The sequence below is a fragment of the Onychostruthus taczanowskii genome, unplaced genomic scaffold (assembly GCF_017590055.1).
Source record: "Onychostruthus taczanowskii isolate IOZ18803 unplaced genomic scaffold, ASM1759005v1 scaffold25, whole genome shotgun sequence".
NCBI lineage: Eukaryota > Metazoa > Chordata > Aves > Passeriformes > Passeridae > Onychostruthus > Onychostruthus taczanowskii.
The window spans coordinates 5,296,702-5,324,494 of record NW_024499796.1 but is presented as its reverse complement, the minus strand read 5'-3'; the positions used below and the strand labels follow the sequence as shown (position 1 = coordinate 5,324,494).

General features: G+C 54.6%; 3 protein-coding genes and 1 non-coding gene across 5 annotated transcripts; 2 read left to right on the top strand and 2 right to left on the bottom strand.

The window, feature by feature from the left end:
• Window positions 1-622: 622 nt before the first annotated feature.
• Window positions 623-5,372, bottom strand: TRUB2 (TruB pseudouridine synthase family member 2). Of its 2 annotated transcripts, none has more exons than XM_041406708.1 (8): window positions 5,212-5,372; window positions 4,943-5,071; window positions 4,761-4,835; window positions 4,216-4,277; window positions 3,290-3,371; window positions 2,688-2,760; window positions 2,103-2,239; window positions 623-1,499 (listed from the first exon to the last, which is right to left on the bottom strand). In XM_041406708.1, exons 1-8 carry the CDS (start codon window positions 5,312-5,314, stop codon window positions 1,201-1,203), a joined length of 960 nt encoding a protein of 319 aa, XP_041262642.1. In that variant the 5' UTR covers window positions 5,315-5,372; the 3' UTR covers window positions 623-1,200. The 2 variants fall into 2 exon arrangements, with proteins under 2 accessions (XP_041262642.1, XP_041262643.1); XM_041406709.1 differs by lacking the exon at window positions 4,216-4,277 and adding an exon at window positions 3,679-3,740.
• On the top strand, window positions 5,304-10,777 carry COQ4 (coenzyme Q4). The gene is made up of 7 exons (XM_041406710.1): window positions 5,304-5,440; window positions 5,516-5,695; window positions 6,143-6,239; window positions 7,813-7,915; window positions 8,024-8,153; window positions 8,953-9,046; window positions 9,590-10,777. Exons 1-7 carry the CDS (start codon window positions 5,371-5,373, stop codon window positions 9,750-9,752), a joined length of 837 nt encoding a protein of 278 aa, XP_041262644.1. The 5' UTR covers window positions 5,304-5,370; the 3' UTR covers window positions 9,753-10,777.
• Window positions 10,778-11,798: 1,021 nt separating this feature from the next.
• On the bottom strand, window positions 11,799-11,887 carry TRNAR-UCU. The gene is given in 2 exon segments: window positions 11,799-11,834; window positions 11,851-11,887. It is a non-coding gene; the product is annotated as a tRNA-Arg (tRNA).
• Window positions 11,888-11,997: 110 nt separating this feature from the next.
• On the top strand, window positions 11,998-21,965 carry SLC27A4 (solute carrier family 27 member 4). The gene is made up of 13 exons (XM_041406885.1): window positions 11,998-12,117; window positions 14,489-14,655; window positions 15,272-15,666; window positions 16,363-16,521; window positions 16,868-16,937; window positions 17,044-17,135; window positions 17,677-17,786; window positions 18,202-18,411; window positions 18,639-18,765; window positions 18,954-19,091; window positions 19,249-19,413; window positions 19,836-19,982; window positions 20,230-21,965. Exons 2-13 carry the CDS (start codon window positions 14,495-14,497, stop codon window positions 20,385-20,387), a joined length of 1,932 nt encoding a protein of 643 aa, XP_041262819.1. The 5' UTR covers window positions 11,998-12,117; window positions 14,489-14,494; the 3' UTR covers window positions 20,388-21,965.
• Window positions 21,966-27,793: the final 5,828 nt, after the last annotated feature.

The following is a 27,793-nucleotide window of genomic DNA, read 5'->3' as shown; positions in this document are numbered from 1 at the left end:
TCCCTGCTGCTGGCACAGTGGCTCTGCCAGGCGGTGGCAGCTGCGTTCCACGGCTGTTCTGTGCAGCCCAGAGGAACCCAGAACTGAAAGATTCCAGGCACTAAGAACTCCTGGGATGCTTCAGGACAGGATTGCACACTGCCACTGAGGTACTTCATCATGCCCCTCTGACTGCCCCTCCCAGAGTTACTCTTGTACCTTTATGGTTGTCACCTGGAGGATGAAATATGCTGGCCCTTGTCCAATCTGAGGAGAGGAACAGAACAAATCTGCTTTCCATAAATAGATCTCCAAACTCACTAAGTAAGTATATAACTGGAAAACCATTGAGTGCAATAATGGTGTCATTCTAGACTTGACTTCAATTTAGAAAGTGTGTTTCTGCAAAGTCAGACCCAGCTATAATGAGCTAACAGAGCCCAAATGGTATCACAGTGTTTACAGTTTCACCAAAGAGCAGGACCTGCTGTCTGCAAGGAACTGCTGCAGAGGAAGACACCAGAGACCACTGAACGCCCTTGGCTCCTCAGGAAAAAAAGAGTAAAATAAAGTAGCACTTGCTTGGTTTTTATGGGTTAATGTACATGGATGAGTACTGAGCCAAGAACCAACCTCTTCTCCATAGGTAGTTTTCCATTTTATTTTTTGTGTATCCTGTGCAGTAGTCCCCATTATAAGTCACTTTTCATCACATGCCTACTCTGGATAAAACCATTTCCTTGCATTGCTTTGGGTAAGCTTTGTTTTCTCCTGCACATCCTTCGTTTATCCTGATTTTGAGCTCTCATGTGTCTGAGAGCAGGGCTAATGGAAAGAAAATACTCCAGGAGAACACAGGGAAAATAAAATCCATACAGCAGATAAATTGTGCTGCCAGTTGCAAGGAACAAATGTGTGCAGTCAAGAGAATACACTTTCTAAGACACTACTTCCTGCTGCTAAACAATACGGGAATGGGTTTTTATATCCCTTAGCAACCTAATGTTCTCAAAATCAACAGGCATTTTGGCACAGCTACCTCCTGTTAATGAACTGTTTGTGATGCTTTAAAAAAATGATACAGCCTGTCACTGAAGGAAAAAAAGCCTCTGATAAAAGTCATCTCAAGGAAAGGGTGGAAGTGAACTGCAATTAACCTCTTTCCTTCTGCTGTCCATCGCATTGCTGGCACGTCGCTGCCGTATTGTGCTGCTGGACTGCTCATGGACGCTCCTGCAGAGCATGCTCAGCTGTGTCCCTGTCCAGCTGATGAAGAGGACTGTTCTCCTCGTGTGCCAGGGTTTTCTCCAGCTCTGTTTCCACTCTGAGCTGACAGTTCCAAATTGCCTCCTGGATGCTCTGCAGGTTCCACTGAGTTCTCGGGAGAGCGTCGTCCACCGTGAAAACCCCGTCGCGTGTTCTGCGCACTTGTGTGCACACAGCAGATGATTTCAGCTCCAGACCAATCTCGTGAACCATCTTCCGGAGGTACTGCTGAGTCTCATGCAGGCAATGGATTTCTAGGAGGACAGAGACATTCCTTCAGGACCAAAGCTTTGACACAAGCTCTGACATTGTAAATCCAGACATCACTCGCAGTTACGCTGAAAGAGCTGGTTTGGCAGAAGACACTAAGAGTGTGGAATGATTTTCTGGAATACTGCAGGGTGTTCCACACCCTTCCAAAGTGAATACTTTAGAAAACAAACCTATAGATATAGAAGAGTAGTGTAGAAATTTAGGTATTTCAAAGGGGATAAAAAGGCACCTTTTTTAATAAGACAAATAATTTGTGAGGGAAAGGGGACTGGCTACAGGAAAACAAATGACACTTTTAAAAAAACCCCAAAACCCAGCACTGAAATGCATTACACTGAAACACTAAGCTAAGAAGAATTTCCCCCATAAGTATTCATGATGCAAATTTTCCAGCCTTGGGCTTAAATCTGAACTAGCAAGGAAAAAACTAAGAGCTGGCTGGATTTACCAGAGAAGTTGTAAGTTGATAAGAAATTCCCACCAACTCATTTTGCAATAAATAATGAGTAAGAAAATGAAGTTTACCATCTTATTTGCCATAATACATACTCAGAGTTCCCCGGTACTTTCTGTGCCAGTCCTACCTAGCTGGAATTCTGGAAGTGCAAACTGGAGGCATCGGATTGCTGTGATTATTGGGGGGCTTTTTCCCATGGGGCGAATCAACCCCTTGACAGCCAGCTCATATGCCTCTTGTGTTTTCATATCAATGTTAGAATACCTAGGGGAAAAAAGAGAGCAGCAGACACATTTAGAACTTCTCTCCAAAGAGATTCAAAATATGTCAATCCCCTAAAAGAAAGATGCAGTTTTAATTCTTAAAACCATCCAGTGAGTTTTTGCATGTATTTTTGTGGTGTATGTACTATCAGTAGTGTAGCACAATTTGGGATGGAGGTACATGCTCATGTCTACAAGTTATTTTTCTCAGCCCTAATATAGCAGATTGGTCCTAAACCAGCAGGTTGGAGATTTTGGGATACGAGAAGGACATTTAACTGCAACCTCTCACCAGAGCACAGAGCACTCGGAGTAACTTCTCTCTGCCCCTTGCTAGTACTCCAACCTTTACAGACTTCAATTATGGGAAACAAAATCCTCTCATTTGTTTTGAAGATGAGCACATGGCAGTGGGATCAGCCCAGCTCCTTTCCCCGGTGGATACGCACATCAGCAGCGCCTTTTGATTTGTCCCTTGAATGACAGCGAGAATCCGCTCCAGCTTCTCCCTTGTGATGTGATCTGCAAATATTAAGGCAAAAACAAAGTCTCAATTATCCATCCAGGAACTGGAAAGTCTGAAAAGTGCCACTGAGGTATTGCTGTCCCTCGGGCAGGCAGTCACATCAAAAGGGGCTGACGAGAGCTGAGGGGTGGCCTTTGCAAAGTCATTTCCCCTGGCTCTCCATGGAGCAGTACAGAGCTGGACTGCAAAGGGAAGAGTTATTTTGCTTAACTGATTCCAAAAGATTGATGCTCCAGTTTTCTTATTGTATGTTTTCATTCAATGAAATCTCCTAACTGCTATCTCCAAGTGTGATTCACAGGAGATCTGGGTCCTGACCAACTAATTACAACCACTGTGACCAGCATTCACCTTGCTTTGTGTATATCATGGTTAGATTTAGAACGGGGAACTACAACATCAAGAAGGACTAGAAGACATGCAAGATGTGGCTTTTGTCATTGTGCAATTTGCCTGATTAAATGCTTTAATCTGTTGTTCAATGTTGTTTAAAAAAAACCACAACACATCAAATCAGTTTCTTACCAAATGTTGTCTTCTCTACTAAATTTCCTGTGTCTGAGAAGTCATCAGTGGCTTTACCAAAAAGCCCACCAACAGTATAAACCTGGAAGAAGGACAAAGAGTGCAATTTATCAAAAAAAATGCTCCAAGTAGTAGTACTGCACCATGCAGCTGCTAGAAGTGCAGACTATGAGAGTTCTATACAAAAAAAACAGCAACTTCCTGTGCTCAAAAGGCCACAAGTGGATGCTCATGTGAAGGATGAAACTCCAGACCCTGAGAAGCTCTCAAAAGCATTGGTAGGCTTGAGACTTGAGTGCAGAATCAACATCACAAGGCTGGTCTGGGACACTGGGGCAGGATCAAGCATGTGACAGCACTCTGGAGCTCTGTTCAGAGCCAGCACCTACCTTGGTCAGGTGGCAGTTGTGCAGGTCAGTGAGCAGCTTGTTCCCATGGCCGATGCCAAGCACTGCAACACAGAAAATGGGGAGCCTGTTACTCAGCCTCACAAAGAGCCACTGATGTGCATTTACACAGCACTGAACACTCACGCCACTCTTGTCCCCTGGACAGGGCTGTATCCCCTTAGCAGTCACGTCTGAGCAGTGCAATTAGACCCCCAAATTATAGTCTGGCATGAAAACCATAGGGACGTAACAGAACTCTTGGATTTCCCCAGAACTTTCCACCTAGGCACTCAGGGCAAATGCTCAGCAGTGCCAGTCACAGCGAAGCAAACTGAGAAACAGCAACTTCCTGTGCTCAAAAGGCCACAAGTGGATGCTCATGTGAAGGATGAAACTCCAGACCCTGAGAAGCTCTCAAAAGCATTGGTAGGCTTGAGACTTGAGTGCAGAATCAACATCACAAGGCTGGTCTGGGACACTGGGGCAGGATCAAGCATGTGACAGCACTCTGGAGCTCTGTTCAGAGCCAGCACCTACCTTGGTCAGGTGGCAGTTGTGCAGGTCAGTGAGCAGCTTGTTCCCATGGCCGATGCCAAGCACTGCAACACAGAAAATGGGGAGCCTGTTACTCAGCCTCACAAAAAGCCACTGATGTGCATTTACACAGCACTGAACACTCACGCCACTCTTGTCCCCTGGACAGGGCTGTATCCCCTTAGCAGTCACGTCTGAGCAGTGCAATTAGACCCCCAAATTATAGTCTGGCATGAAAACCATAGGGACGTAACAGAACTCTTGGATTTCCCCAGAACTTTCCACCTAGGCACTCAGGGCAAATGCTCAGCAGTGCCAGTCACAGCAAAGCAAACTGTGGTGGAGCAGACATGGGGAGTGGTGTCCCCCAGCAGAACCCAGTGTGCCTGGGTCTCTGCCATCTAGCTTTGCCAGAGCCTTGCTGGGCCATTTCTTCTGCGTTTTAGCACTTAGAGATCCAGGGGCTGCTGCGGTGCAGTGGCCGTGCATCCACCCTCCTTCCCTGCACGGAAACCCATCACACGGTACTGCCCCGGGACGAGACCCACCGAAGACTCCCGAGGCCTTCACATCCAGCCGGTGACCTGCTCCGATCTTCAGCTTCCTGAACCGCGGGCCTCGGACTGCAACGGAGACAGTGATGGAGCCGGTCCGCAGCGCCTGCCGGGGGCTCCCACCGGGGCTGTCCCCGGTCCCCGGTCCCCCGGCGCAGGCCCCGCTGTGCCCTTACCGAGGGGGTGGTCGGCCAGCACCGGCACACTGGCAGCCACCAGCTCCACGGCCCCGCCGCCGCCCGGCGCCGGGGTCGGTAGGAAGCGGACTCGCTGCCGCGGGGCGCGTTCCGGAGCCGCGTTCAGCTCTGAAAGAGAACCGGGGGACGGGGAGTTAGGGCCGGCCGGCGATACCCGGGGATGGGACGGGACGGGTCGGGACGGGCCCCACCGGTAGCCCCTGGGGACGGGATGGGATGATCTAGGGGGTCCCGCCGCCCGCGCTCACCGCGCAGCAGCCGCGTCTCCACCGCCTCCCGGACGCGGCCCCACGCCACCCCCGCCGGCTTGTACACGGCGAACAGCCCGGCCAGCTCGGCCGCCGCCGCCATGGCCGCCCCGCCCCGCTCCGGGCGCTTCCGGGGCAGCGGCGGGGCCGGCGCCGGGGATGCGGCTGCTGCTGCTGCGGGCGGCGCGGGCGGGGGTTCCGCTGCTGCGGGGCGGTCCCGCTTCCCCAGGCAAGTGCCGCAGCCCCTGGAGCGTCCGGGCCAGCCCCTCAGCCGGGCCGCTCCCTTACCCGCTGCTCCCCGCAGGCAGAACCCGGCCGAGCCACAGCGAGCCGCGGGGCCGGGATGGACGCGGCGAGGAGGAGGAGGAGGACATGGAAGGGTGGCAGCAGCTGTACCCCGGGCACATCCCCACCAGCCCGCTGCAGAAGGCGCTGCTGGCCGCCGGCTCCGCGCTCATGGCGCTCTATGACCCCTACAGACACGGTAAGGCCGGCGAGGGCAGCGCCTGCCACCCGCGGCCGGAAAATCCCGCTCCCTGCTCCTAGAAGCTTCATGGGAGAGTTTGGGGCAAGCGCAGGGCTGAGAACTGACCCGGTGCAGGAGGTTGTGAAAGAGAGGGAGTGAGGAAACCCAAACACACCCCAGTGTGACCCCTTGTGATGCCACCCAGACCGGTCTATTTCTCCAAAGTCCCCCAGGCCTCATGACTGCTCCTCCGTCCCATTCCCAGGAAGGGTCATGTAGGTGACACCAGGGCAGAGTAGCCCTGAAGCTGAAGATCTGTGGTTTATGGAATCCCCACTTTGCTGCGGGCTTCCTCGTACTCCTGGTCAATGGTTGATTGCCCTATTTCCTCAGCTGTCAATCCAACCAAGGATAGCTGGGTGTTGCAAAAACAGCTCTTGGGTGACTCTCTGGTCTCTCTTTCAGACATGGTGGCAGTCCTTGGGGAGACCACAGGCTGCCTGGCACTGCCAAACCTGCGAGACAAGATGAAAAACCACCCTGAAGGTTACCGCATCCTCCAGTGCGTCCCTCCCCATCCCTCCCTCCCTCTCTCGCCGTGTGGTTTGTGGTGGGGCGGCAGACACGAGGCCAAGCAGGTTCCTTGGCCCTGTGAAGGGAGAGCTTGGAAGCAGGACAAGTGTTTTGTAGCTCTAACCCTCCAGGCTAACTTTATTTTTAACGTTCACAGGAGCCCTGTGACACATCTAAGGGCAGGCACCACTCGCCTGTCTGTTCTGCTCCGCTGCTGGAACTGGCAGCTGCCAACACCACGAGATGCAGCAGCAGGCACAGGGGAGAAATCCATGGATGTGGATGCTGAGCAGTGATGAAAATACACTACATCCATGGATTTCTTCCCTGTGCCTGCTGCTGCATTTTCTTGCATTGGAAACTGTCTCTGCTGGTCTGCCTCCTCCTTAGACACTTCCATTTTTTTTTTCCTGACTCAAGCTGAAATAAGGCCACTTCTTTTGTTCTATAAGACTCCATCGCTTCTGCTTCCATGTCTGCAAGGACTTGTGGAGTGCAGCAAGGCTGAGGACCAGGAGGGATTTCTCTTACTAACCAAGCTCTCACTGTATATCTGCTTGCTTTCTCCCTATTCCCTGTCATGTGTCACACCTGCTGCTTGTGTCACAGAGGAGCTTGACAAAAGTTGCTTTTTTCCATATGTTTGTGCAGATCAACCTCATCATGGCTCGAGAAGTTGACTTAGTAAAATATCCAGAGCACTGGGATGGGGCTGAATCCCAGCAGAACTGCCCAGGGACAGGGTTGGGAAGGGACATACCCACCTGCTCCTTGCCCTGTGGTATTGCAGGGATTTGCAGGGGTCTGAATTAGGCACACAGGTCTTTTTGTTTTTATCCCCCAAGCTGCTGAGGTCCCTTTGACAACAAATACACAAGGAAATATCTGCAGCTAGTGTGAAACTGGTGCCAGTGATGCTTATCTCCCTGGCACCTCCACTCTAGGAGCTGAGCAGCTCCTGGATCTTTTATCTCAGGAAGAGTTTACCCTGTGAATGAAAATAAAAGGGCTTTTGTTTACTTCCAAGGCTGTGCAGCACCTGTTTGCCAACAATCTGTAGAGAAGACCTTTCTCTGGGTGGCTGCTGTGTGGCTGGTGGTGAAAGCCTGAGCAAGATTGAAGTTAAACCTGTGTTTAGAACAAATTCCTTCTCCTCTTTGGGGTTGCTCCTTTGAAGCTCTGGCTGCTTTGCAGGGCCATTCAATTTCTCTGCTCTGCAGGACTGGCTGTTGCTGGGGGCTGTGCCTGGCTGGCACACACAGCAGCAGCTGCTTTTCAGTGCGGGGGACACCAATGTTTTTCCTCCCAGTGTTGTTACAAGCACACAAGATATAAGCTCTTTTATTGCCAAGGCTTCAGGTAGATCCTTTAAGCAATTCATGTCCCAGCCTCTGAAACAGATGTGCAGACAGTGCTGTCCCTGCAGTGAGCAGTTAGGATCTGCACAGGGAAAATAGCAAGGATGGGCAGAGGCAGGGGTGGGGGTTTCCAAGGACCTTTTCTGCAGGACCTGCTGCTGTGGATTTCACTGGGGGTCTCACTGATCTGTGTTCTGCTTCCAGGGAACGGCCTCGCATCCGTCTGTCCACCCTGGACATGGCCAGGCTGCAGGGGCTGCCGGAGGGCTCACTGGGCCGGGAGTATGTCCGGTTCTTGGAGGACAATGTGAGTGGGGGGCTTCATGGGGTGCACATTTCTGTGGCTGATCCCTGTGCTAGGAGCACAGGTGAGACTGGAGGCACAGAGTTGAGTTGGGCCTCTTTGGACTTGCAGAAAGTTTCTCCAGACACCCGGATGCCGCCCAAGTTTGTCGATGATGAAGAGCTGGCATATGTGATCCAGCGGTACCGGGAAGTCCATGACCTGATGCACACCCTCCTGGGCATGCCAACCAACATGCTGGGTGAGCAGCAGCGGGCTCAGGGAGCTGCACTGCCAAACCCACCGATTGTGCTCAGCTGCCTCCCAGAAATGGAGCAGGCTGGGGCAGCCAGACTCCCTCATCCTCAGCCCGGGCCAGTGTGTGGGGATTTTGCATCATCGCTGTCCTACATCACTGGCTCTGTGCTGACTGAGAGCCATGAAATGTCACCTTTTCCCTGCTGGGAGATGCTCTGCCCAAGCCCTGGGCACAGGCAGGCACTGGATGGGTGGTTTCTGTCTGGCAGGGAGGGTGGCATAGAGGGAGATGTTTTGCAAGCTCTGTGTGAAGGCAGAAGGGAATTCCTGGTTGCTCCTTATCTGCACATCTCTGTGTCCTTTGCCCTTATTTTGTGTCTGACTCAATAGCAAGTCACAGGTGCAGCCCTGCTGGTACCTGTGGGGGCCAGCATGACAGGTCTCTTCAGGCTTTGCCTGAGTCCAGGCAGTTTTGTAAAAGGCCTTTGCTGAGAGACCAGGAGAGCCACACGGGGCATCGTGCCTTGGCACCGCCTTGCCGAGGTCTGCAGGGAGTTGGACTGCCTGGGATGTGCTCCCCAAGCTCCCAGGGCTTGTGGGGTGCCATTCCTCTGGGGTGGATGAGTGGTGCGTGACAAGGCCCATCCTGGCACAGGATGAAGCTATGGCCAGACTTAGGAAGCATTCCCAAGTAACATTCCTTGGGAAGGGCAGATGTACAGCCTGTGCTGAGGAGCCGGACAGCCCTGGCTGCCCTTGATCCAGGTGTTCTGTCTGCTCACAGCTTCCCTGCTCCCTCCCAGGTGAGGTGGTGGTGAAGTGGTTCGAAGCCATCCAGACGGGGCTGCCCATGTGTGTCCTGGGAGCAGCGTTCGGCCCTGCCCGGCTCAGCACACGGTAGGTGCCCAGTCTCTGCCCTGGGTACACCCAGCCTGTGTGGTGCTTTCCCGTGGCCACTGGGGACAAAGAGGGGACACTGCTGGTTTGCAGTGGGGAGTCAGTCACAGATCCCTCCGTGAGCCTACTGCTGTCCCCACATTCCAAGGATGACAGCTTTGCCTTGTCACTGAAGCAGAATCTGATGCTTAATCTGCATTCAACACCAGCTCCCCTGTGCCAGGCAGGAGCAATTTCCAGGCCTTGGATGGGCATGTGTTGAGGGCCAGCAGGACCCTCACCACACTGGGAGCTGTTCCCTGCACAGCTGTTTTTGTTGCCCAGCAGTTGCAGAACCTGAGTGTTGACCTGACTGTAACCTTTCTGGCACACCATCCTCTTCTGTGCCTCAGTTTCCCCTGTGAGTTGAGCAGAGGTGATTTCAGAAAGCTGGAGGGGTACCTGGGACACAGGGCTTGGCATCAGCCTACACTGGGGACTTGGAGAAGGAAATTAACAAAATGTGGATACCAAAACTGCCACCACCTGTATCGTTTGTTCCAGAAAGCTGCAGGTCCTGGCCACCGAGCTGGTTCCCTGGGCGATTCGGAGCGGGCTCAACTCCAGCTGTGTCCTGAACATCTACTACGAGCAGCGCTGGGAGCAGCCAGTGGAGTCCCTGCGGGAGGAGCTCGGCATCCTCCCTCCCCCGGCCGTCAGAGTGTGAGAGTTCATGTCGGGAAGGGCCCGGGGGATCCCTGCTGGCAGCCAGCAGCCAGCCCCAGCCGCACTCCAAATCCTCCTGCCCTGCCGGGAGCACAGCGTGGCTGCAGCTCTTCCACCATGGACCCGAGGGCTGTGTTTTCTCCTGCCAAGAGCTGGCACCAACCTGTTGGTAGGGGCCAACTGGCACCTCCCTGTGCTGTGACAAAAACTCGACCTTTTTTGCTGTTTGTGATTTTGGCTGCGGGATGTCAAGGTCACATGTGCCTTTTCCAGCTGTTCTGGCTGTCAGCTCTCCCAGCAGCAGCATTCCAGTGCTGCTCCCAAGTGCTGGGATGGGGAGGGAGCGCACTGCAGCAAACTGGTGCCTTGGCCTTCTGCAGCCCCAGGGCTGTGCAGGTAAATCCTTCCTCCCACCCTTCCCATCCTGAGAAGTTGAGGCTTCAGATCTTGGGGCTGCCCTGGACTGGAGCTAAACCCAAGATTTTCAAGGAGCACAGGGCAGGTTTGATGTGTGCAGTGGTGGAATCCCCTTTGCACTCAGGTGGTGCACTCTCCTGTTGGGTCACATTGGATGTGCCTCACTTCCTGCCTCAGAGACCAGGCAGTGTGTGATTGTGCCCACAGGGCAGGCAGGGAAATACCTTTGGGTGTTTTCCCTCCTGGATTGGCTGTTTTGAGAGCTGATCCCAATCTGCTGTGTCTCCCTGTAGTCCCTCCCCATCAAAAATGATGAAATCCATATGATTGTGCTGGCTGTTCAATAGGAATCATCCCTTCCTTGGGCAACAGAATGACACATTGTGATTATGGGATTGAATCCAGTGAGTGCAGAATCAGCGGCTGCTGGTGCTGGTCTGGGAGCTGATTGCTGTCTGGGTTAATTAAACTGTGCTCCAGACTGCCAGCAGCCAGGGAGCAGAGTTGCTGGATGTGATGGCAAAGAGCCACGAGGCCAGGGGCTCTTTGTTCACGTGTGTTTGCTGTTGGAATTCCTTCTTGTTTAATAAATCCACACTGGGGCTTGTAGTTCATTACTCCTGTCCTTTTGCCCCATCTCCCGTCCTGAGCTGGAGATCTGATGTGAAACTTCACCCCTTTTTTGGCTCCAGCAGGTTTTCTTTCTGCCCCCCAGACTTCCTTTTTCTAACTTCTCCCTGCATCAGCCACCCCACAAGCCAGACTTTGGGTTTTTCTCCAAATCCTCCCTTGGAGCCCCAGAGTTATTTCAGTTGCTAAAAGTCAGTATATAAATACATCCTTTAGCTGCCAGTAAAACACACAGTGTGAGGGTTATCCTAGTGCAGTGGTCGAGATGAAAGAAACATTTGCCTTTAAAATGACCCAGAAACGTCAGAGCCTTGGGGTGGATAAACCAAAGGGCAGCAAAGATTTCCTTCCAGGAACTGTGAGCAGCAGTTAAGAAAACGTGGGAAATTATGGCCGTGAGAGAGGTTTTTGCTGCATTTTGGGTTATTTAATGAGGCCTTGAAGTGTCCGGGCTGTCAGTGCTGGTGGTGCCGCCTTCGTGCAGCCACGTGTGGCTCTGTGGGCTGGTGCCAGCGCTACAGAAATGGCACATCATGTAATTTTAAACGGCATCTGCTCAGCCCGATCAAGTAACAGTCTCTGTGGCTCCAGTTCCTGCAGCCATCGCTTGAGGAGCCTGCGGAAAGAAGGCGGCGGAGGAGGGAGCGGAGGGTGATTTGGGGAGGGCAGACACCAGCCACATGAAAATGCTTTTTTTGGAGAGGATATATTCGCTGTGGGCAAGTGGCAGCTCCACCATGCCCGTACTGCGGGGCTGTGCTAGCTGTTAACTCCTGGAATGCTGGGACGGATGCCCGGGTACGCTCCCCGGTGGGGCCGGGTTTTTCCGCGGTGCCCGGGCCGCCGTGGCCCCGCTCCCAAAACGGATCTCCCGCTCCGCGCTCTCCCGTAGACGGGCGGACCCTGCGAGGCGGCAGCGCTCGGGGGCGGCCGCGGCTCCCCCCGGCCCGGTGCAGCCGCGGAGCCCCGGGAACGATTGCCGCGCCCCGGCGGCAAAATGCGACTCTGGTGGGACTCGAACCCACAACCTTTGAATGACTCCCGTCACACGCTAGAAGTCCAATGCGCTATCCATTGCGCCACAGAGCCCTCGTTCTGCCGCGCCGCCCTCTCCGCCTCTTCCCCGCGCCCCGCCCGCCCCGCCCGCGCCACTGTTCCCCGGCGCTGCGTCCGTCACCGCGGGGCCGGGCCGGTGCACCGGGCGGGACTACAGCTCCCGGCGGCCCGCGCTACCCGCCCCTCCCCGCCCCTGCCGCAGAGCCGGGCGGGCCCCGCTCCCGGTGCAGGTGGCCGGGCCTCAGCGGACGCCCCGGAGTCCGGTAAGAGCGTGGCACCATCGTCCCCATCCCGGTCCGTCAGCCCCCGGCGCCGCCGCGGCGGCCGCGCTCCCTCCCCGCGCGCGGCCCCGCGGGCTCCCCATCAGGCGCCGCGGCCCTGCGGGCGGCACCAGGGTCCCTCCGCTCCGCCGGTCTCCGCATGAGGTACCGCGGCTCCTCGTGGGGCACCGTGGCAAGCGCCGGGAACCCTCCGTGCCCTGCCGTCCGCACGAGCGCGCCGCAGGCCCTCGCCGCGCCGAGAGCGGCTGTGCCCGGGCGCTTCCGGGGCCTGGCGGGGCTGGGTGGCGGGGCCTGGCTGCATCCCGGTGCGGGGCCCTCCCGGCCTTTCTGCCTCGTGTGATGGGGCTGGGCAGCGCTGCTCGACCTCCCCGCTGGGGTCCTCAGGAGGGTGACACGGGGGTCCCTGCCCAGGGCAGGTCGGGTACAGGTGCCCCCCGGGTGCCATTGGCGCTGGGGTTTCTCACAGCCCGGCCACATGCCCGTTGTCCCCCCTGGGACCCGCTCGTCGGGCTCGGTGCTCCCCGGGTGGATCCCCGCGCTTTGCCTCGGTCGGTGCCTGCTGGCTGTGAGCTGCAGGCATGGCTTCGTTTCCTCTGTGCTGATGCAGCTGGACAAGACCTGAATCCGTAACGCAGGGCTGGAGGTCTCTGGCAGCGACACACCGGGTATCTCTCGGGAATCTCACCCCGGGTATCTCTCGGGAATCTCTCCCCGGTTATCTCCGTAGGAGGCACCGGGATGCCGGAGTGAGGTGGAGATATGAGCAGAGGGTAACAGGGGCTTGCCTGAGCCTGCCTTGCCTTCAAGCGGGAGATTAAGCACTTTGCTGCCCACGCAGAGTGGGGCTCCCCCGCTGCCGCCTCTCCACATCTGGCTGCTGTGGGGCTGTAACAGAGGGCCTGGGTCCCGGCTGAGGCACAGCAGTTTGATGGTGATCCAAAATCTGCCCTGTTTAAGTGCAGAGAGAGGCTCCCAGGCAAAAATACAGTGAGTCCTGCCCTGCTAAAAGGCAGAGGGACAGTGTTGCGGGACATCACGTCTGGGAGGTAGGTGTTTGGTGGGGAGTGTTCAGAGGTCACTGGCACAAGGGGGAATCTCAGGGTAAGGGCTATGGGTGTCCACCTGGGAGTGGTGTCTTGTTGCCTCCCAGCCTGCTGCTGGTGGCACAGCTCAGAGGTGGGACAGCCAACGAACAAGACATGTGACCATGTGGCACTGCCTTGGCTCCCACCCTGAAGGCATCCGGTATCAAATCCACAGAAGCTCCTTGGATCTGGGGGACTGCACAGAGCAGAGGGAAAGCCACAAGTGTGGCTCCCAGCCCCACCAGTTGTACAAGAGCCCATGCCAGGCTTCCAGCTTCAGAGCAGGGAATCAATCTTCAAGAGGGAAATGATGCAAATGTTTCCTTCCTCTTTGGCCTGTGTCCATGCCAGGAAGGGCCAGTTTTATCTAGGAGCTGTGAGGGTCACATCTCTGTCATTTTCCTCCTCCCAACGCTATTGCCTGAAAAGAGCCATTGCTAGATCACCATCTCTGAGTCTCAGAGCTACTTCTGGGGTGTGTCTGGGATGGGGACAGAGGTGCTCTTTTGGAAGGACAAGTACCAGAGTCACTGTCCCCAGGGAATGGGACAGGGGCCTGGGCACTCCTGGCAGCAGCCACAGCCCTTGTTCTGCCCACTCCAGCCTCGCCTCATTCCTGACCTGCTCTGGCAGTGTCTCCAGCCTACCCAGGCCAGGAAACTGCCCGCCAACATGAGGGTTTGCAAACACAAGCAGAGCTCAAAGAACTGAGTTTCCTGTCCCTGATCCTGTCTGAGCTGTGTTGCGGAGCACGTGAAGCTGTGCTCTTCCAACAGCTGTGATGGCTGTCCTGGAGCCAGGCATGCAGGAGAGCTCATGCTTGGGGCCTGGGAGACTCTGGATTTTAAGGACAGAGGGGTTCTGGGGTAGAGTTGAGGCTTCCAATCATCTGTACACAGCCTCCTGCCATGACTTTGCTCACACATCCATGGAAGTGACTTTATCCTGCATCTCATGTTGCTGGGGTGTGGCCAGAGGCCTGGCTGGTGTGCAGGATGTGGCTCCCCAGGTGGGAATGGCCGGGCTCTCGGCTTGCACCAAGCAATGCCGTGCTGATGGCTCACTTGGAGGCCATCTCCAGGGTCAGATAAAGTTACGTCTTTGGGAGCTCTGGGCTGCTGGGTTACATCCTCACTGCCAGGAGGAATGATGACTCAGGGACCTCATCCAGGAAATTGGGGGCTGCTCAGGCACCCCACGCCCATGGGATTGTTATCACCATGTCCAGCGTGCGTGGGTTGATGGCCGTGGTTTCTCTCTCCCTGCAGGCCACGATGCTGCGTTTGGCTGCTTTTGCAGCTGTGCTGCTGTTCTTCAGGGTCACTCTGGAACTGTCCTGGGTCCAGGCCATCCCTGCTCTCTTCATCTTCTACCTGGCATCCGGTGGATGGGAATTCTTCCTCATATTCCTCAAGACATTACCAAGGGACGTCAGGTAGGTGTCCTGGCTGGGATGGTGCAGCCATCCTCCCCTGGCCCTCTGCTCTGCCTTGGTGTGTGTGTATGTGTGAGCACAGTCCCTGACTCCTTGCACAGCCTGGGTTTCTGCTGGCACCTGGCCTGACCAGGTGACTCCAAACTCTCGGGCAAACTTTTCCCAAGAAGGATAGATTTCAGCTGAGCTCAAAGTCTATTGACTGTCCTTGTACTTCACCCTGTCCCTAAAGCTGCTGGCGTAGCACCAGGTCCCTGTGCAGAGTTTGTTCTGAGTTGGTATCAGGCTGTGCCAGCTCCTGGCAAGGATATGGGGGGAGGGAGTGGTGGTACCTCTTAAGGCTCAAAAAATGCCCCTTTGATCGGGAACATCCCTGTCTGCAGACTTCCAAAGACATCTCTCTCTGGCTATAAGCATCTCTGCAGATGTGTTCTGCCTATGTGCACACTGCTCAGGAGAGCACACAGAGCTGCTGCTGACCTCGAGGGGGGTCAGGTGTAAGTGCTGGGCTGTTGCAGCTCCTCGGAAGGTCCTTGTGCTGTGCTGGCTTTGCTGGAGGAAGTGATTTTGCAGGGGTCACTGAGCAGCTGCCCTCTTGCTCCCCTTCCTTTGGCAGCACGGGGCTGGTCCTGTTGCGGGTGAAGTGGCAGGTATGGAGGCACGTGAGGGAGAAGAACACAATCGCCAAGATCTTCCAGAAGACCGCAAGGAAGTATCCAGAGAAGACAGCGCTGATCTTCCAAGGCACAGGCGAGAGCTGGACCTTCCGTCAGCTGGACGAGTACTCCAACCAGGTGGCCAATTTCTTCTACGGCCAAGGCTTCCGCTCGGGGGACGTGGTGGCGCTCTTCATGGAGTCCCGCAATCAGTACGTGGGGCTGTGGCTCGGCCTGGCCAAGATCGGGGTGGAGACGGCCCTCGTGAATTCCCACCTGCGCCTGGATGCCTTGCTGCACTGCATCACCATCTCCAGCTCCAAAGCTGTGGTTTTTGGGGTGGAAATGATGGAAGGTGAGGCGCTGGCGGATGTTTTGGGAGTGCTTTGGACTGGAGGGAGGTGTGTCTAGTCAGTGGGTTCAGTGTTCCTTTCCTGCCCACCGCAGAACAGAGATCTGGAAGAGAATGGACAGTTGAATCATCCAGGAATTAGATTTGTGTTTGGTTTTTTGTTGTTGTTATTGTTGATTCCTTTGGACACTGGGCAGGATCTGGAGTGCAGTGCAGTCTGCCTCCCAAGCAGGTCAGCCTGGGTATGAGGATCCTTTCTTGTGTCTCTCAAGTCCATTCTCAGCATGGAGAGCTGGACTGTGCCTGCCCCACTGCTTAGGAGGAACCTCCCCTTGCTCTCCATGGCTATTGCTACATCCTTGCAGCACCTTGGCTCCAGTTCCTTGTGTATTTTAGCCCACACCTCTGAGGTTGATGGTGTCAACAGACCTCTTGGCACCAAAGAGGTTTTGGATGGGGAAAGGTGGAAAACAGGATCTTCTGGTCCCTGAAGAGGTCTGGGCTGTGGCCCCAGCATCTGTTAATCATGGGAACAACATCTGCCTGGGATGGCTGTGAGCCCTTTGGGGACTCTGCCAAGCACAGTGGGGGTACTGGTACCTGGGGCAGAGTATCCCTCAGGCTGTCTGGGAGGACAGGGGGTCTCTGTGCTGTAGCCACCCTGCCACTTTTCTCCAGCTCCCCTCTTTACTTTCTCAGCAATGCAGGAAGTGCAGCCCTCCCTGGATAAATCCATTCATCTCTTCTGGTCTGGGGAAGAAAATCCTAAATCCGTGCTTCCTGGTGCAAAACACCTGGACCCCCTCCTGCAGATGGCCCAGCGACACCAGCCAGCTCCCCCTGATAAGGGCTTTCTTGGTATGTGATCAGCTCTTGGGGCTAGACATGTGGTGGTGATTTTGAGGGTCAGCTGGTTACAGCTCTGGCAAGACTGCTGGGGATGCTGATGGCAAGGGGTGCTTGGGATGGGTCTTACTCCAGTGCTGGAAGCCCAGCCCTGTGTGAAGCAGTATCCTGTCATACCCTCTGCGTGTCCAACAAACCTGTTCTGCCCAGAGTGATCCCAACATGTTCTTGGAGCTGTTACATGAGGGTTTTGGCTCAGCTGGCAAGAGTAGAGTGTTTAAATTTTGCTTGTCCCCCTCTCCTGGTTCGGCCAGCTCCTAGATTGGGAATGTGACCCTGTCTCCTCATTGCTCCCCAGATAAACTCTTCTACATCTACACCTCTGGCACGACGGGGCTGCCCAAGGCTGCCATTGTGGTGAACTGCCGGTAAGGCTGTGGACAGGGGCTCAGGGAGGATGGGGCTGAGCTCTGCCCTCTCCTAGCACAGCACCCCTGACCCTGCTCCTGACATGCCTTTTCACCCTCCCCTCAGGTACTTCCGCATGTCCAGCTTAGTTTTTTACGGTTTTCGGATGAGGTCCGATGATGTGATGTACGACTGCCTCCCGCTCTACCACGCTGCAGGTTACGTGTGCCATACAGATCCTCCATCCTGGGACTGACTCTTGCCTCAGCCAAGCCCAGAGCTCGGGCTGGAGGCTGGTGTGGCTGTGATCTCCGTGTTGAGGATGATGAGACTGCTGCTTGCAGTGTGTGACTGAGTGACTGAGGCTTTTTCTGCTTTGCCCCTGGAAGCCAGGAATCGATCTGGCTGACCTTTGGAGCAGGGAGTGTGTGGGGAGGGATTTATCCTACCCTGGTTTGGAATACCTGTTCCTTATTGCTGCTCCCTGTGGAAAGTAAGGGGGGGAAGTGTAGGGGAAGGGAAAGCAGTGCCTGCCTGGCTGGCTGAGACATGCTGGGATATTTAGGTGCAAAGTGCTGTCCTACATGTTACTGCCATGTGTCTCCTCCCTTGTGCCCGTGGTCCTGGGGGCTTTGGCTGGGTGAACCCCCACTGCGGTGAGCCAGCCATGGCCTCTGCCTTGCCCTGCCAGTTCTTTCCATGGCTGGGCTGGGCTGGAGGTGTTTGGGGACTGAGGCTTTCCTGGCTGCTTCTCTGCAGGGAACATCGTGGGGATTGGGCAGTGCCTGCTGCAGGGCATGACGGTTGTCATCCGCAAGAAGTTCTCGGCCTCACACTTTTGGGAGGACTGTGTGAAATACAACTGCACGGTGAGGCCGTGAGGCAAGGGGCCAGCGGGGAGTGGGCAGTGAAGCCTGGGGGTCTGTGCCTTGCTGGGGAGAGCCCAGCTGCTGGAAATTTGGGACACCTGGACCAGTTCTGTCTGTCCAAACCGCCTTTCACGGTGGTGGGGCTGTGTCCTTCCCACCTGGGCTGGTAGCTTCATGTGTCCTCCTCACGTTCCAGCATTAGCCAGGAGATAGTGGATGGGTTTCACGACCTGGAGAGCTGGGTTAACCAGGGAAGGACAGGCTGGATGAGTTAGCAGAACTTCTCTTTTTTACTGCAGCGTCTTTAGCAAACTTTGGGTGTGTTGTGCCATTCCTTCCTGCCCTGAAGCAGCCTCAGAGAACGCAGGGCTTGGCAGAGGGATCCTAGTGAGTCTTTCCTCTCTGTTGCTCCCAGATCGTGCAGTACATCGGGGAGATCTGCCGCTACCTGCTGAACCAGCCGTACCAGGACACGGAGCGGCAGCACCGGGTGCGCATGGCCGTGGGCAACGGGCTGCGGGCCTCCATCTGGAGGGAGTTCATGGCGCGCTTTGGCATCGCCCAGGTGGCCGAGTTCTACGGGGCCACCGAGTGCAACTGCAGCCTGGGAAACTTTGACGGCAACGTAAGGCCCCACAATCCTCCCTCGTGGCCCAAAGGGTGACAGCTGGCCTGGGCAGGGTTGGAAACCCAGATAAGCTGTTTGCTCCTTGGCACGGGTTGCCATCCACCCAGAGGGGTTTTGGCTGCTGGGTGCTGCCACCTCTGTGGTATCCTGGGAGCGTGTGAGCAGTGGGTTCAGGTGGGACAGATGTGCTTGCTACCCACAGCTCTGAGCTCTTTCTGTTCTAGGTTGGGTCATGCGGCTTCAACAGCAGGATCCTACCAAATGTGCACCCCATTGGTTTGGTGAAGGTGGATGAAGACACTATGGAGCTGATCCGGGGACCGGATGGTGTCTGTATCAGCTGCAAACCAGGTGAGGAAACCACAGGGATAAAATCTCCTCAGCCCAGTGGGAGTGTGAGTGTTTCACGATACCTCAGGATGATTTTCCTGGATTTGTCTCTGCTCAGTTAAACCACACCAACCCCATCAAACACCCTTTTAGCTTGGGGGGCTGGGGGTGGTGGTGTTTCCCCCCTTCATCCCCTCTTCTCACTGCAGGGGAGCCAGGGCAGCTGGTGGGTCGCATTGTCAGGAGCAATCCCCTGCAGCACTTCGATGGCTACCTGAATCAGTCAGCCACCAACAAGAAAATTGCCAGGGACGTGTTTGCAAAAGGGGATGCTGCCTATCTCACAGGTGAGGCCAGCAGGACCCCTCTGTCTGCTGGGAGTGAAGGAGAAAGGCACCTGTGTGGGAATGGGGACTCTTCCAGGGTAGCAGCACTGCCCTGAGGTGCTCCAAGGTTGCTCCTAGCCAACACCTCATTTTTTGCCTATTCATTGCTTTCCAATAGGGGATGTCCTGGTGATGGACAAATATGGCTACATGTACTTCCGAGACCGCACCGGGGACACCTTCCGCTGGAAGGGGGAGAACGTCTCCACCACGGAGGTGGAGGGAACGCTGAGCCGCATCCTCAACCTGACGGACGTGGTGGTTTATGGTGTGGAGGTCCCAGGTAGCTGAGAGGGAAATGGACAACCAGGAGAGGCAGACAGGCCTCCAGCACTTGCGTGTGAACATGTCCTGCATGTCCAGACTGATGTGTCCTTTGACAAGAGGGAAGGCTGAGGCTCCCTTAGGTGGGCGAGCTGGGCAGAGGCCACAAGAGGTGTGGCTAGCAGGATCCAGAGGGTTTCCTTGCTCTCTCAAGCTTTGGTCTGATTCTGGCTGGTTTGTAAGGACCTTGTGTCCTCTCTGGCCATGACTGTGACCGCAGGGTATCACTGGTAGCCCTGGCCACAGGGTGATGACACAGCAGTGACACAGCTGGACGTGCCAGCACTTCAGTACAAAGCAGGGTCTTGCTGGTGCAGGGCAGAGGGGAGATGATGCTACAGGGGCAGCGTATCTGAGTGTTCTTCATTCTCTGCCTCTTAGGGATTGAAGGGAGGGCAGGAATGGCAGCCATTGCCGACCCAGAGAACTCCTGTGACCTAGAAGACTTTTCCAGCAAGCTGAAAAAGGCCCTGCCACTGTATGCACGTCCCGTCTTCCTGCGGTTCCTGCACGAAGTCTCCAAAACAAGTGAGCCATGGCATGCACCTTCACACTGGACATGGAGCTGGGGGAGCCTGGGAGGGGAAAACCTGGTTACAGAGATCATTGTGTAGGGTGGGGATGAAGCTCTCTGCCCCACAGAGCCCGTGGCCAGTACCTCAGGTGGTTTTGAGGCATGGGGATGCAAGGCTGGGTCTGGGGCTACACAGGTGTGGTGGGGATGGAAGTGTGTGTGGCTACTGAGCCCTTACTCCTTCTTCTCTCCCCATTTCAGGCACTTACAAGTTCCAGAAGATGGAGCTGCGGAAGCAGGGCTTTGACCCCGCGCTGGTGAAGGACAGGTTGTATTTTCTGGACTCCAGGCAAGGCTGTTACCTGCCACTGGACCAGGCAGCGTTCAACAGAATCCAGTCGGGAGACCAGAAGCTGTAACTGGTGGGGCTCAAGCCAGGCACCTCCCAAATCCTGCTGGGGAGAGGGGGCAAGGCAGGCAGTGGGGAAGGAAAGGTTCACGGAGTGATACAAAAGGCACGCTAGAGATTTTATTTGACAAGTTTTACAGATAAGGGTTTGGGAGGAACAGAGAGGGGATTGAGGGGAGGGGGATGGTCACATACCAAAGCATTGACTCATTATGGCTTTATTTTCTGCTTGATACAGTGGTGGTGGTCCCATGCCATGGGAGGGGCAGGGCCCTGGCCAGTTGAGGAGGGAGGGGGTGCCCCTGCTATTACACTTTGCTTTTCCTGTCTTTCCCTACCTTTTCCTGCCTGCAGCAACCCTTCCTTGTGAAGGCCATGAAGTGGCCAGTACGGGGCTCTTCCCCACTTCTCTACCAAGCAGCCAGCTTCTCCTTGGCACAGGGACCCACTTGGCAGAGGGAAGGTGGGTGCCAGGCGCAACCCCTTCCCTCTGCTTGGCCTTGCTGGTGTCGTGTGTCTGCTGTGAATCAGGGGAGCAGGGTAGTGTTGGGCTCAGGAGGGGGACAGAGGTGTGTTTCTGCCATGCCATCTCTCTCCTGGGGATGACATTTCTATTTTTCACAATTACACGCACATTATATTATATTATATCTATATATATATGTGTGTGTGTGTATATACATATATATATATAATACACGCTGACTTTTTTTTTTTTTTTCAATCTTAATTTATTGTCCATACTTTTGAATGTGTCTCGGGTTTGTGCAGTAGGTGGAGGGATAGCCCAGACCTGTCCTCTCTTGGAGAATCCTTTTCTCTCGCAGGGAGGTGGGATGCTCATCTGGGACTGATTCTCCTCTTCCAGCGTGGGTGCAACTGTAAAATGTCCTTGTGGCCTTGCTCCGTGGTGGAGGAGCAAATCCCACTATCTTGTGGACTCTTCTCTGGGTCTTTTATTTCCATCTTTTGTGGATGCAGCATTGTTTTGTGGACCTTCTTCCTTGCCGAAAGCAAGTGGGAGAGCGGGAAGAAGGGCCGAGTTTGCCTTTGCTTAGATGTACTCAGGAGGTAACTTGCCAGGGGAAAGAACATCCTCTGGAGGGTGGCCTCTGTGAGAGCCTTTGTGCATCCCTTCCCAAAAGATGTGCTCTGCATCTCTTCCCAAAAGAGCCCTCCCTGTCTCCAGCACCAGAGCAGGGCCCTGAACTGAAATGTCTGTGTGAAACACCTGACCTGCACTATGTGAATTCCCCATGTTGTGTCTGATATGAAACAGCCTCAGCTGCGACGTTCAGTTCCAGACCTCAGAAAACAAGCAGAAATTTCTCTTCCAGAGAAAACTCTGGGTTGGGTTGTTTTTGGTTTGTTTTTTTTTTGTTTTGTTTTGTTTTGTTTTTTTGTTTTGTTTTGGTTTTGGTTTTTTTTAATAATCTGTTTTTATGCTTTTAGCAGGGTTACTCCTTAAAACGACATCTGTCTTTTGTGAGGGCAGGGTGTGTCTGCTCTTCTAGCTGTGCTTCCACACCAACGTACCTGCCTGCCTCAATCCGTCCTGGTCTCACAATTAAACACAAGTATGGGTCTATGCTGGTGTTTCCTACCTCTTCCTTGTACAGTCCTGCTTTGTGAGGGAAGGTGGGGGATTTTGCTGGTTTGGGAACTGCCACTTCAGAGCATCACCTCCCTATGTGCATTTTGGCTCATCTTAGAACAGAGGGAACAAGCCCCTTGCTGCTGGGTTTAATGACTGTGTGAACACATGTTGATCAGACCCTCCCCAGTTTCCTCCACTAACTCTCCACACCCCGTTTTTCCTTGTTCCGTCCTCAGCATTGCCTTCCCAATTTGTTCTGGCCCAGTTCTCCCTCCCTGTTTACCCTTGGACATGTGGCTCTTCGACCCCTCTCCTGCTCTCTCTTTCCTCTTCCTGCTGCTTCTCTCTGTGTTTGTCCATGCTGAACTTCCCAACTCATTTCTGCCCTTGCAGACACGTTTTTTGGTAGCCATTGCTGCCAGAACCATCTTTTACACCTTCTGCATCCATCCCTGGTGATAGGAGAACCTGGCTCCTTCTTGGTATGGGGCTGCCAGGGACAAGTGTCTTCCATGAGCCTGAGTGAAATGTGTTGCTTGGTGAAGCACACCATAAGAAAAGTGTTGGACATTTGCATCCTTTATATATCACCTTCACCTTTTGACATGTTCAAATGGGTGAATTCTTCAGCATCTCTAAGCTGAAAGCTTTAATTTTAGTTTTTCAGTTCCCTGGACACTCACAAGCCTCTGTCCCAAAGCAGCCAGTGGAAAACATCATCCCCACAGCCCTGCAGCACGCGGGGGGCTGAGCCCTCAAACAGCGTGGCTTTGCCACGAAATTCACCAAGGAAATTATGCATTCGGGGATCACATTTAGGGGCCGGGCAGCTGGTGCAGGGAGCGCAGCGGTGGGGCCCCTGCAGGTGCTCTGCTCCCACCTGCGGGCCCTGTTCCGCTCGCAGCCGCCAGAGGAGGGCAGGCTGGGCTCGGCTAACGCCTCCCCTCAGGGGACAGCCCTGTGTGCCGCTCGGAGCCCTGCACCTGCGGCGTGCGGAGCGTACCGAGCAGCGTGGGTGCCTGACGTGGAGAGGAAGTTTCGGATGCAGATAACGGCGCTGGGTGTGAGGCCGGTGGCAGTCCCAGGCACTGGTGTGCACTGTGCTCGGGCTCCTGCCTGGGGACCGTGCCTCATGGAGGCCGTGCCTCACGGAGACCGTGCCTCGTGGAGACCGTGCCTCATGGAGGCCCTGCCTCATGGAGGCCCTGCCTCATGGAGACCGTGCCTCATGGAGACCGTGCCTCATGGAGACCGTGCCTCATGGAGGCCGTGCCTCATGGAGACCGTGCCTCACGGAGACCGTGCCTCGTGGAGACCGTGCCTCATGAAGGCCCTGCCTCATGGAGACCGTGCCTCATGGAGACCGTGCCTCACGGAGACCGTGCCTCATGGAGGCCCTGCCTCATGGAGACCGTGCCTCATGGAGGCCCTGCCTCATGGAGACCGTGCCTCATGGAGACCGTGCCTCATGGAGGCCGTGCCTCATGGAGACCGTGCCTCATGGAGGCCCTGCCTCATGGAGGCCGTGCCTCATGGAGACCGTGCCTCATGGAGGCCCTGCCTCATGGAGACCGTGCCTCACGGAGACTCGGGCAGCAGCGAGGTCACCGAGCTGTGCCAGGCGGGTGGTGGGTGGTGGGCAGCAACCTGAACCACCGGCTCGCATCCAGCCTTCTGCTAAAGGCAGTGAGGAAAAGCTTGGCAGCCCTGAAGTCAGACCTGGGGGTGGTCATTCTGGATGGATGGTTTGGAGTGGTAGAGGAGGATACAGGGGGACTGTACTTCCTCCCTGCAGGAGATGGCTGTGCTGAAGAAAGACGGGTTGCAGGACAAAACTCAGCACTGTGTTTCTGTCTGTCTGAGAGCAGGGTAGGTTAAAAAAGCCTACCAAGGAAATTGTTAAATGCAGATGTGAATAGCTTTGGAAGCTTATGGAAATATGGCTGTTACTTGTTTGCTAGTGAGCCCATACAAATGCAGACTGGCTTGAGTTGTTGGGTTTTGGAGATGGGTGGGAATGATGGGCCTGTGAGAGGAGCTGGATGTAGCCCTTGCTGGTGCCAGCACAAGTCAGGAGCTGGGCCCTGGCTGGAGCATAGCCAGGAGCCCACCTCAAGCCTGGTATTTTGGGCTGGCTGTGAGGAGGGGGAGCTGCACAATTCAGGCAAGAGGAGCAGGATGAGGCCCCCCCCGAGGTGAGAGCTCCTGCTCTGGGGAGATGGGAGGTGATGAACCACTGGGAAAGAGCTCAGCAGACACCACGGAGGGCTGTGGTACACAGCCCATCGATAGCAGAGTGCTGGAGGGCTGGGGCGTGCACGTGCCACACACACCTCTGTGCCAGAGGATTTCCCAGGGAGAGGGGAGCCCAGGGAGGTGTGTTCCCAGCCCTGAGTTGTGCTCAAAGGAGCCCCCTGTGCAGCGAGGCTGGTGAGGGAGGGTTGGTCCCCTCTGGAGATCTGGTGCCCAGGGACCATTCACCATTGGCGCTGTGTTTGTCCTGACTGAGGAGGGTTGTGTCGCACTTGGCAGTGCTTCAAGATTCCCTGAAATACCCAATTACACCAATTAGAGGTTTTCCGCTGGCTGTCAGCTTTGGGTTGAAATCCTGGGGCCTTTCTGAAGTCCCGGCTCCTCTGGAAAAATGAAGTTTATGTGCAAGTGTCCCTGCAGCTCTTGGCCCAGAAATAAAAGTGCAGGTGTGGTGCTGAGCCTGGGATCAATGCTGAGAAACAACACTTCCAGCAGAGAGGTATTTGGAATGAAGTAGCCAGTGTTTAATCATAGTCTGATTTTTAAAAAAAATCTTTTTATTTGTGCAGTTTTAAGGAAGAGGCTAATTGAATCCTCTTAGAGACACCTTGTGAGACATCCCTCCCCTTTGATCAATGCACTAGTCTGGCTCAACAGCTGCATGTAGATAAAAGTCCTATACATAAAGTACGAGGTATTGTTCTGTTTTAATTAAAACACTTAAAATTCTGTTTGCATGAGGTTAAGAAAACATTAAAATCCTTTCCATGGTTATTATCAAACTGCTAATTTAAGCAAAGCCAAAGAGCTTTACAAACCAAATGTACTTTTCCCCATGGAGATGACTGCTTCTCCCAGACCCTGTGTCCTGGACAGTGACAATATATCAAGACAAAACATGTGGCAACTTTTTTTTCCTGGTCTGCTCTAGGTCCAACCCAGCCAGGCCATGCTTAGTGTGCAAAACTGGAGTGTATTTTAGCCTTAATGCAGATGGGGGCTTTGCAAGTTGCTCAGAATCTTTCTGGGAGAAATTAATTTCTGCTGCTGAGAAAGTCTGTGACAATCTTTAACACTGCATCTCTCCAACCTCCTCCTGCCACTCTTGGTGTGCCAGAGCCTTCCCAAACAATGACATCTGCCTGCTCCTCTGCACACTGGGGAGCTGGCTTTGCCTTTAAGCAGTGACAGGGAAATATTCTGGACTAAAGAAGAGACTATCCTTTGCTGCACTCTTTAGAAATGGAAATACTTGATTCCCCTGAGTGGTTCCAGTGTAACCAGGAGCTGGGCCAGGAGTGGCTTCTCCCTCTCCAGTTTGAAGGGACTGTGTGGCCAGGGATTCCACCAAAATGATGGTCTGTGAAGATCTCATCATGCTATGTGAGAGGGAAGGGACAGCAGCTTTCCTTCCCAAAGCAGAGAGGCTTCACAAGGGAAGAGAATGTCCTTAGGGCTGTTTGCTGCTGAGCTCCTGGACTGTGCAGCTGAGCGAGGCTCAGGGAGCAGGGATGGGTTCTGCTTTGTTTTTTTTTGAAACTGGCCCATTTCAGTGGCAAATCCCACCTTCCAAAGTAACCTTGGGTTTGATCTGCTTTTCTCCTGGTTCATTAGAAATCCACACGTAGGCACAAAATCATGGCAGGCCAGGCTCTGGGAGAGCTTTGGGTAGTTGAGATCACGCAGTACAGGCTGGCAACGCCAGGAATTGCAGGCGATGGTGATGCTACCCAAGTCCAGAACGTATTCCTGCTCAGGATGTGGGTCATTGCCCAGATCTTCCCTGATCCCTCGACAGATGATCCCAGGCTGTGGGATATGACCCCTCCTGTGCTGCATCCCCCTCTTCATTACAGCCCTGCTTCCTCTGTGCCCATCCCTGAGGGTGCGGAGCAGCCTCCCAGGCCCCGGCCTCCGGCCAGGATTTGTGGCCCGACCCTGCCCTGGAGGTGACAGCTCCCACGGCCTGCACGGGGCCCGGCACACCCGCAGCGCCGTGCCGAGGGCCCGAGGAAGCGAGGGCAGCGAGGGGAGCCTTCCTCCTGCCTCCGGCCATGCGAGTGGCCGCCGGCTCGGCCGCAGGAAGAGGCTAACAGCGGCGGGCGAGCCACCCCCTCAGCTTTGAGTATCACTTTCAGCTATTCTGAAGGTTAAACGCCTGTTTAGAGCTCGCTATTGAAGGTAGAGCCGGGGGTGCGGCATTGTTCGGACGCCCTCCCGCTTTGTCTGGCCGCTTTCAGGGATGCCCTGAATGGGAAGCGGCCCCCCCAGCCCAGCACCCCGGCAGAAGGGCTCCCGGGGGAGAGGCGCTTCCTCCGCCCTAATGACATTCAGGCCTCCATCGGTTCAGCTCCCGCTTTCTTTCTGCTGCAGTTTAACCCGGGCACAGAGGCCGGGCTCCATCTTACTGATCTCTGCTTGACACCCAATTACCACATGAATGGGAGAGAAAGGCTGCAAAAGGCTTTAACTCCCACTGACCCTCCTTCCCCTCTGCCTGCTTCCCTCTCTCCCCGTCCTACCCCCTCGCCTTTCTCCGGCGGAGGGAGTTCAAAACTGAGACGGGGAAATCAAACAAAGCCCCGAGTAAGGAAACCCATTGTCACCGCCTCCGCGATGGCTCCCCTTTCGCCAGCTATTGTTCCCCTTGAAGTTTGACTTGCTGTGTGGAAGGATGCGAGCAGCTGTTTGCGCATTCCCCTGATGTTTTATTGAAAAATAATTGAATCGTCAGTTCGGGGCTCTCTGATAAAATGTTTCCTCGTAACGCTAGGCCCTGCTGTATTTATAAACTACGTTTCCCTCTAGAATGTGATGGCGACCTAACACGTTTCCTCCAGGATAAACCCTCGGTGGAGGAACGGAGGTATGTTCCTTCTGCACTCAAGGAGAGAGAGAAAGCGTGCAAATGGCAGGGGGAAACGGCAGAAGATGGGAATGAGACAAAAGAAATTAACCCTGTCTTCATTGCCAGGCTCAATTTCCAAGCCGTTCCCTCCGCAGTTGGCTTTGTGGGAGGGGAATGGGAGCAGCCTCCTGCCCCAGTAACCCGAGGGAGCAGCACAGCCACCGGGTTTTATCCACCTGTTTATCAAACACCGGCTGTGTTTACAGCATTACGTTTTCTTGAGGAGATTGTGTACTTGGTTTCCCCATCTCAAACATAACCCAGAGAATTTGTGGTGCTCTGATTTCAGTGTGCAGCGTGGAGACAGGACTCATTCCTCTCCCAAGCACAAAACGTCCATAAAAACGTCCCCTGTATCTCATGTGGTCACTTTTTTGTCAGGACAATTGTTAACAGTAACCAGCTTTGAATGCTTGAATGAGCCAAATTGGTATTTATGATTGCTGTTCCCTTTCTTGTAATTTATTTTTGCTTTTCCAGGGAGGTGCTAACACTAAATCTGTACCAGTTTGTTGTGTAAGTCAGGCATCAAGATTCTTTTAGGAGCTAGTTCTGCTTTTATTGGCCTCATAAATGATTTCTGGGAGCAAGAAGAATAGCTTATATAAAACCATAACTGCAAACACTGATCTGGAATCAAGATTACCAGATCCTCTGA

What these genes read in the sequence shown, in the direction of transcription:
- COQ4 (XM_041406710.1), top strand. Translation starts at nt 5,371, where the DNA reads ATGCGGCTGCTGCTGCTGCGGGCGGCGCGGGCGGGGGTTCCGCTGCTG. An exon ending in GAAGGTTACCGCATCCTCCA is followed by an intron (nt 6,240 to 7,812) that starts GTGCGTCCCTCC and finishes TTCTGCTTCCAG; the next exon opens with GGAACGGCCTCGCATCCGTC. An exon ending in CATGCCAACCAACATGCTGG is followed by an intron (nt 8,154 to 8,952) that starts GTGAGCAGCAGC and finishes GCTCCCTCCCAG; the next exon opens with GTGAGGTGGTGGTGAAGTGG.
- TRUB2 (XM_041406708.1), bottom strand. Translation starts at nt 5,314, where the DNA reads ATGGCGGCGGCGGCCGAGCTGGCCGGGCTGTTCGCCGTGTACAAGCCG. An exon ending in GGAGACGCGGCTGCTGCGCG is followed by an intron (nt 5,072 to 5,211) that starts GTGAGCGCGGGC and finishes GTTCTCTTTCAG; the next exon opens with AGCTGAACGCGGCTCCGGAA. An exon ending in GAAGGCCTCGGGAGTCTTCG is followed by an intron (nt 4,278 to 4,760) that starts GTGGGTCTCGTC and finishes TCTGTGTTGCAG; the next exon opens with TGCTTGGCATCGGCCATGGG.
- SLC27A4 (XM_041406885.1), top strand. Translation starts at nt 14,495, where the DNA reads ATGCTGCGTTTGGCTGCTTTTGCAGCTGTGCTGCTGTTCTTCAGGGTC. An exon ending in TGGGGTGGAAATGATGGAAG is followed by an intron (nt 15,667 to 16,362) that starts GTGAGGCGCTGG and finishes TTACTTTCTCAG; the next exon opens with CAATGCAGGAAGTGCAGCCC. An exon ending in TGGGAAACTTTGACGGCAAC is followed by an intron (nt 18,412 to 18,638) that starts GTAAGGCCCCAC and finishes TTTCTGTTCTAG; the next exon opens with GTTGGGTCATGCGGCTTCAA.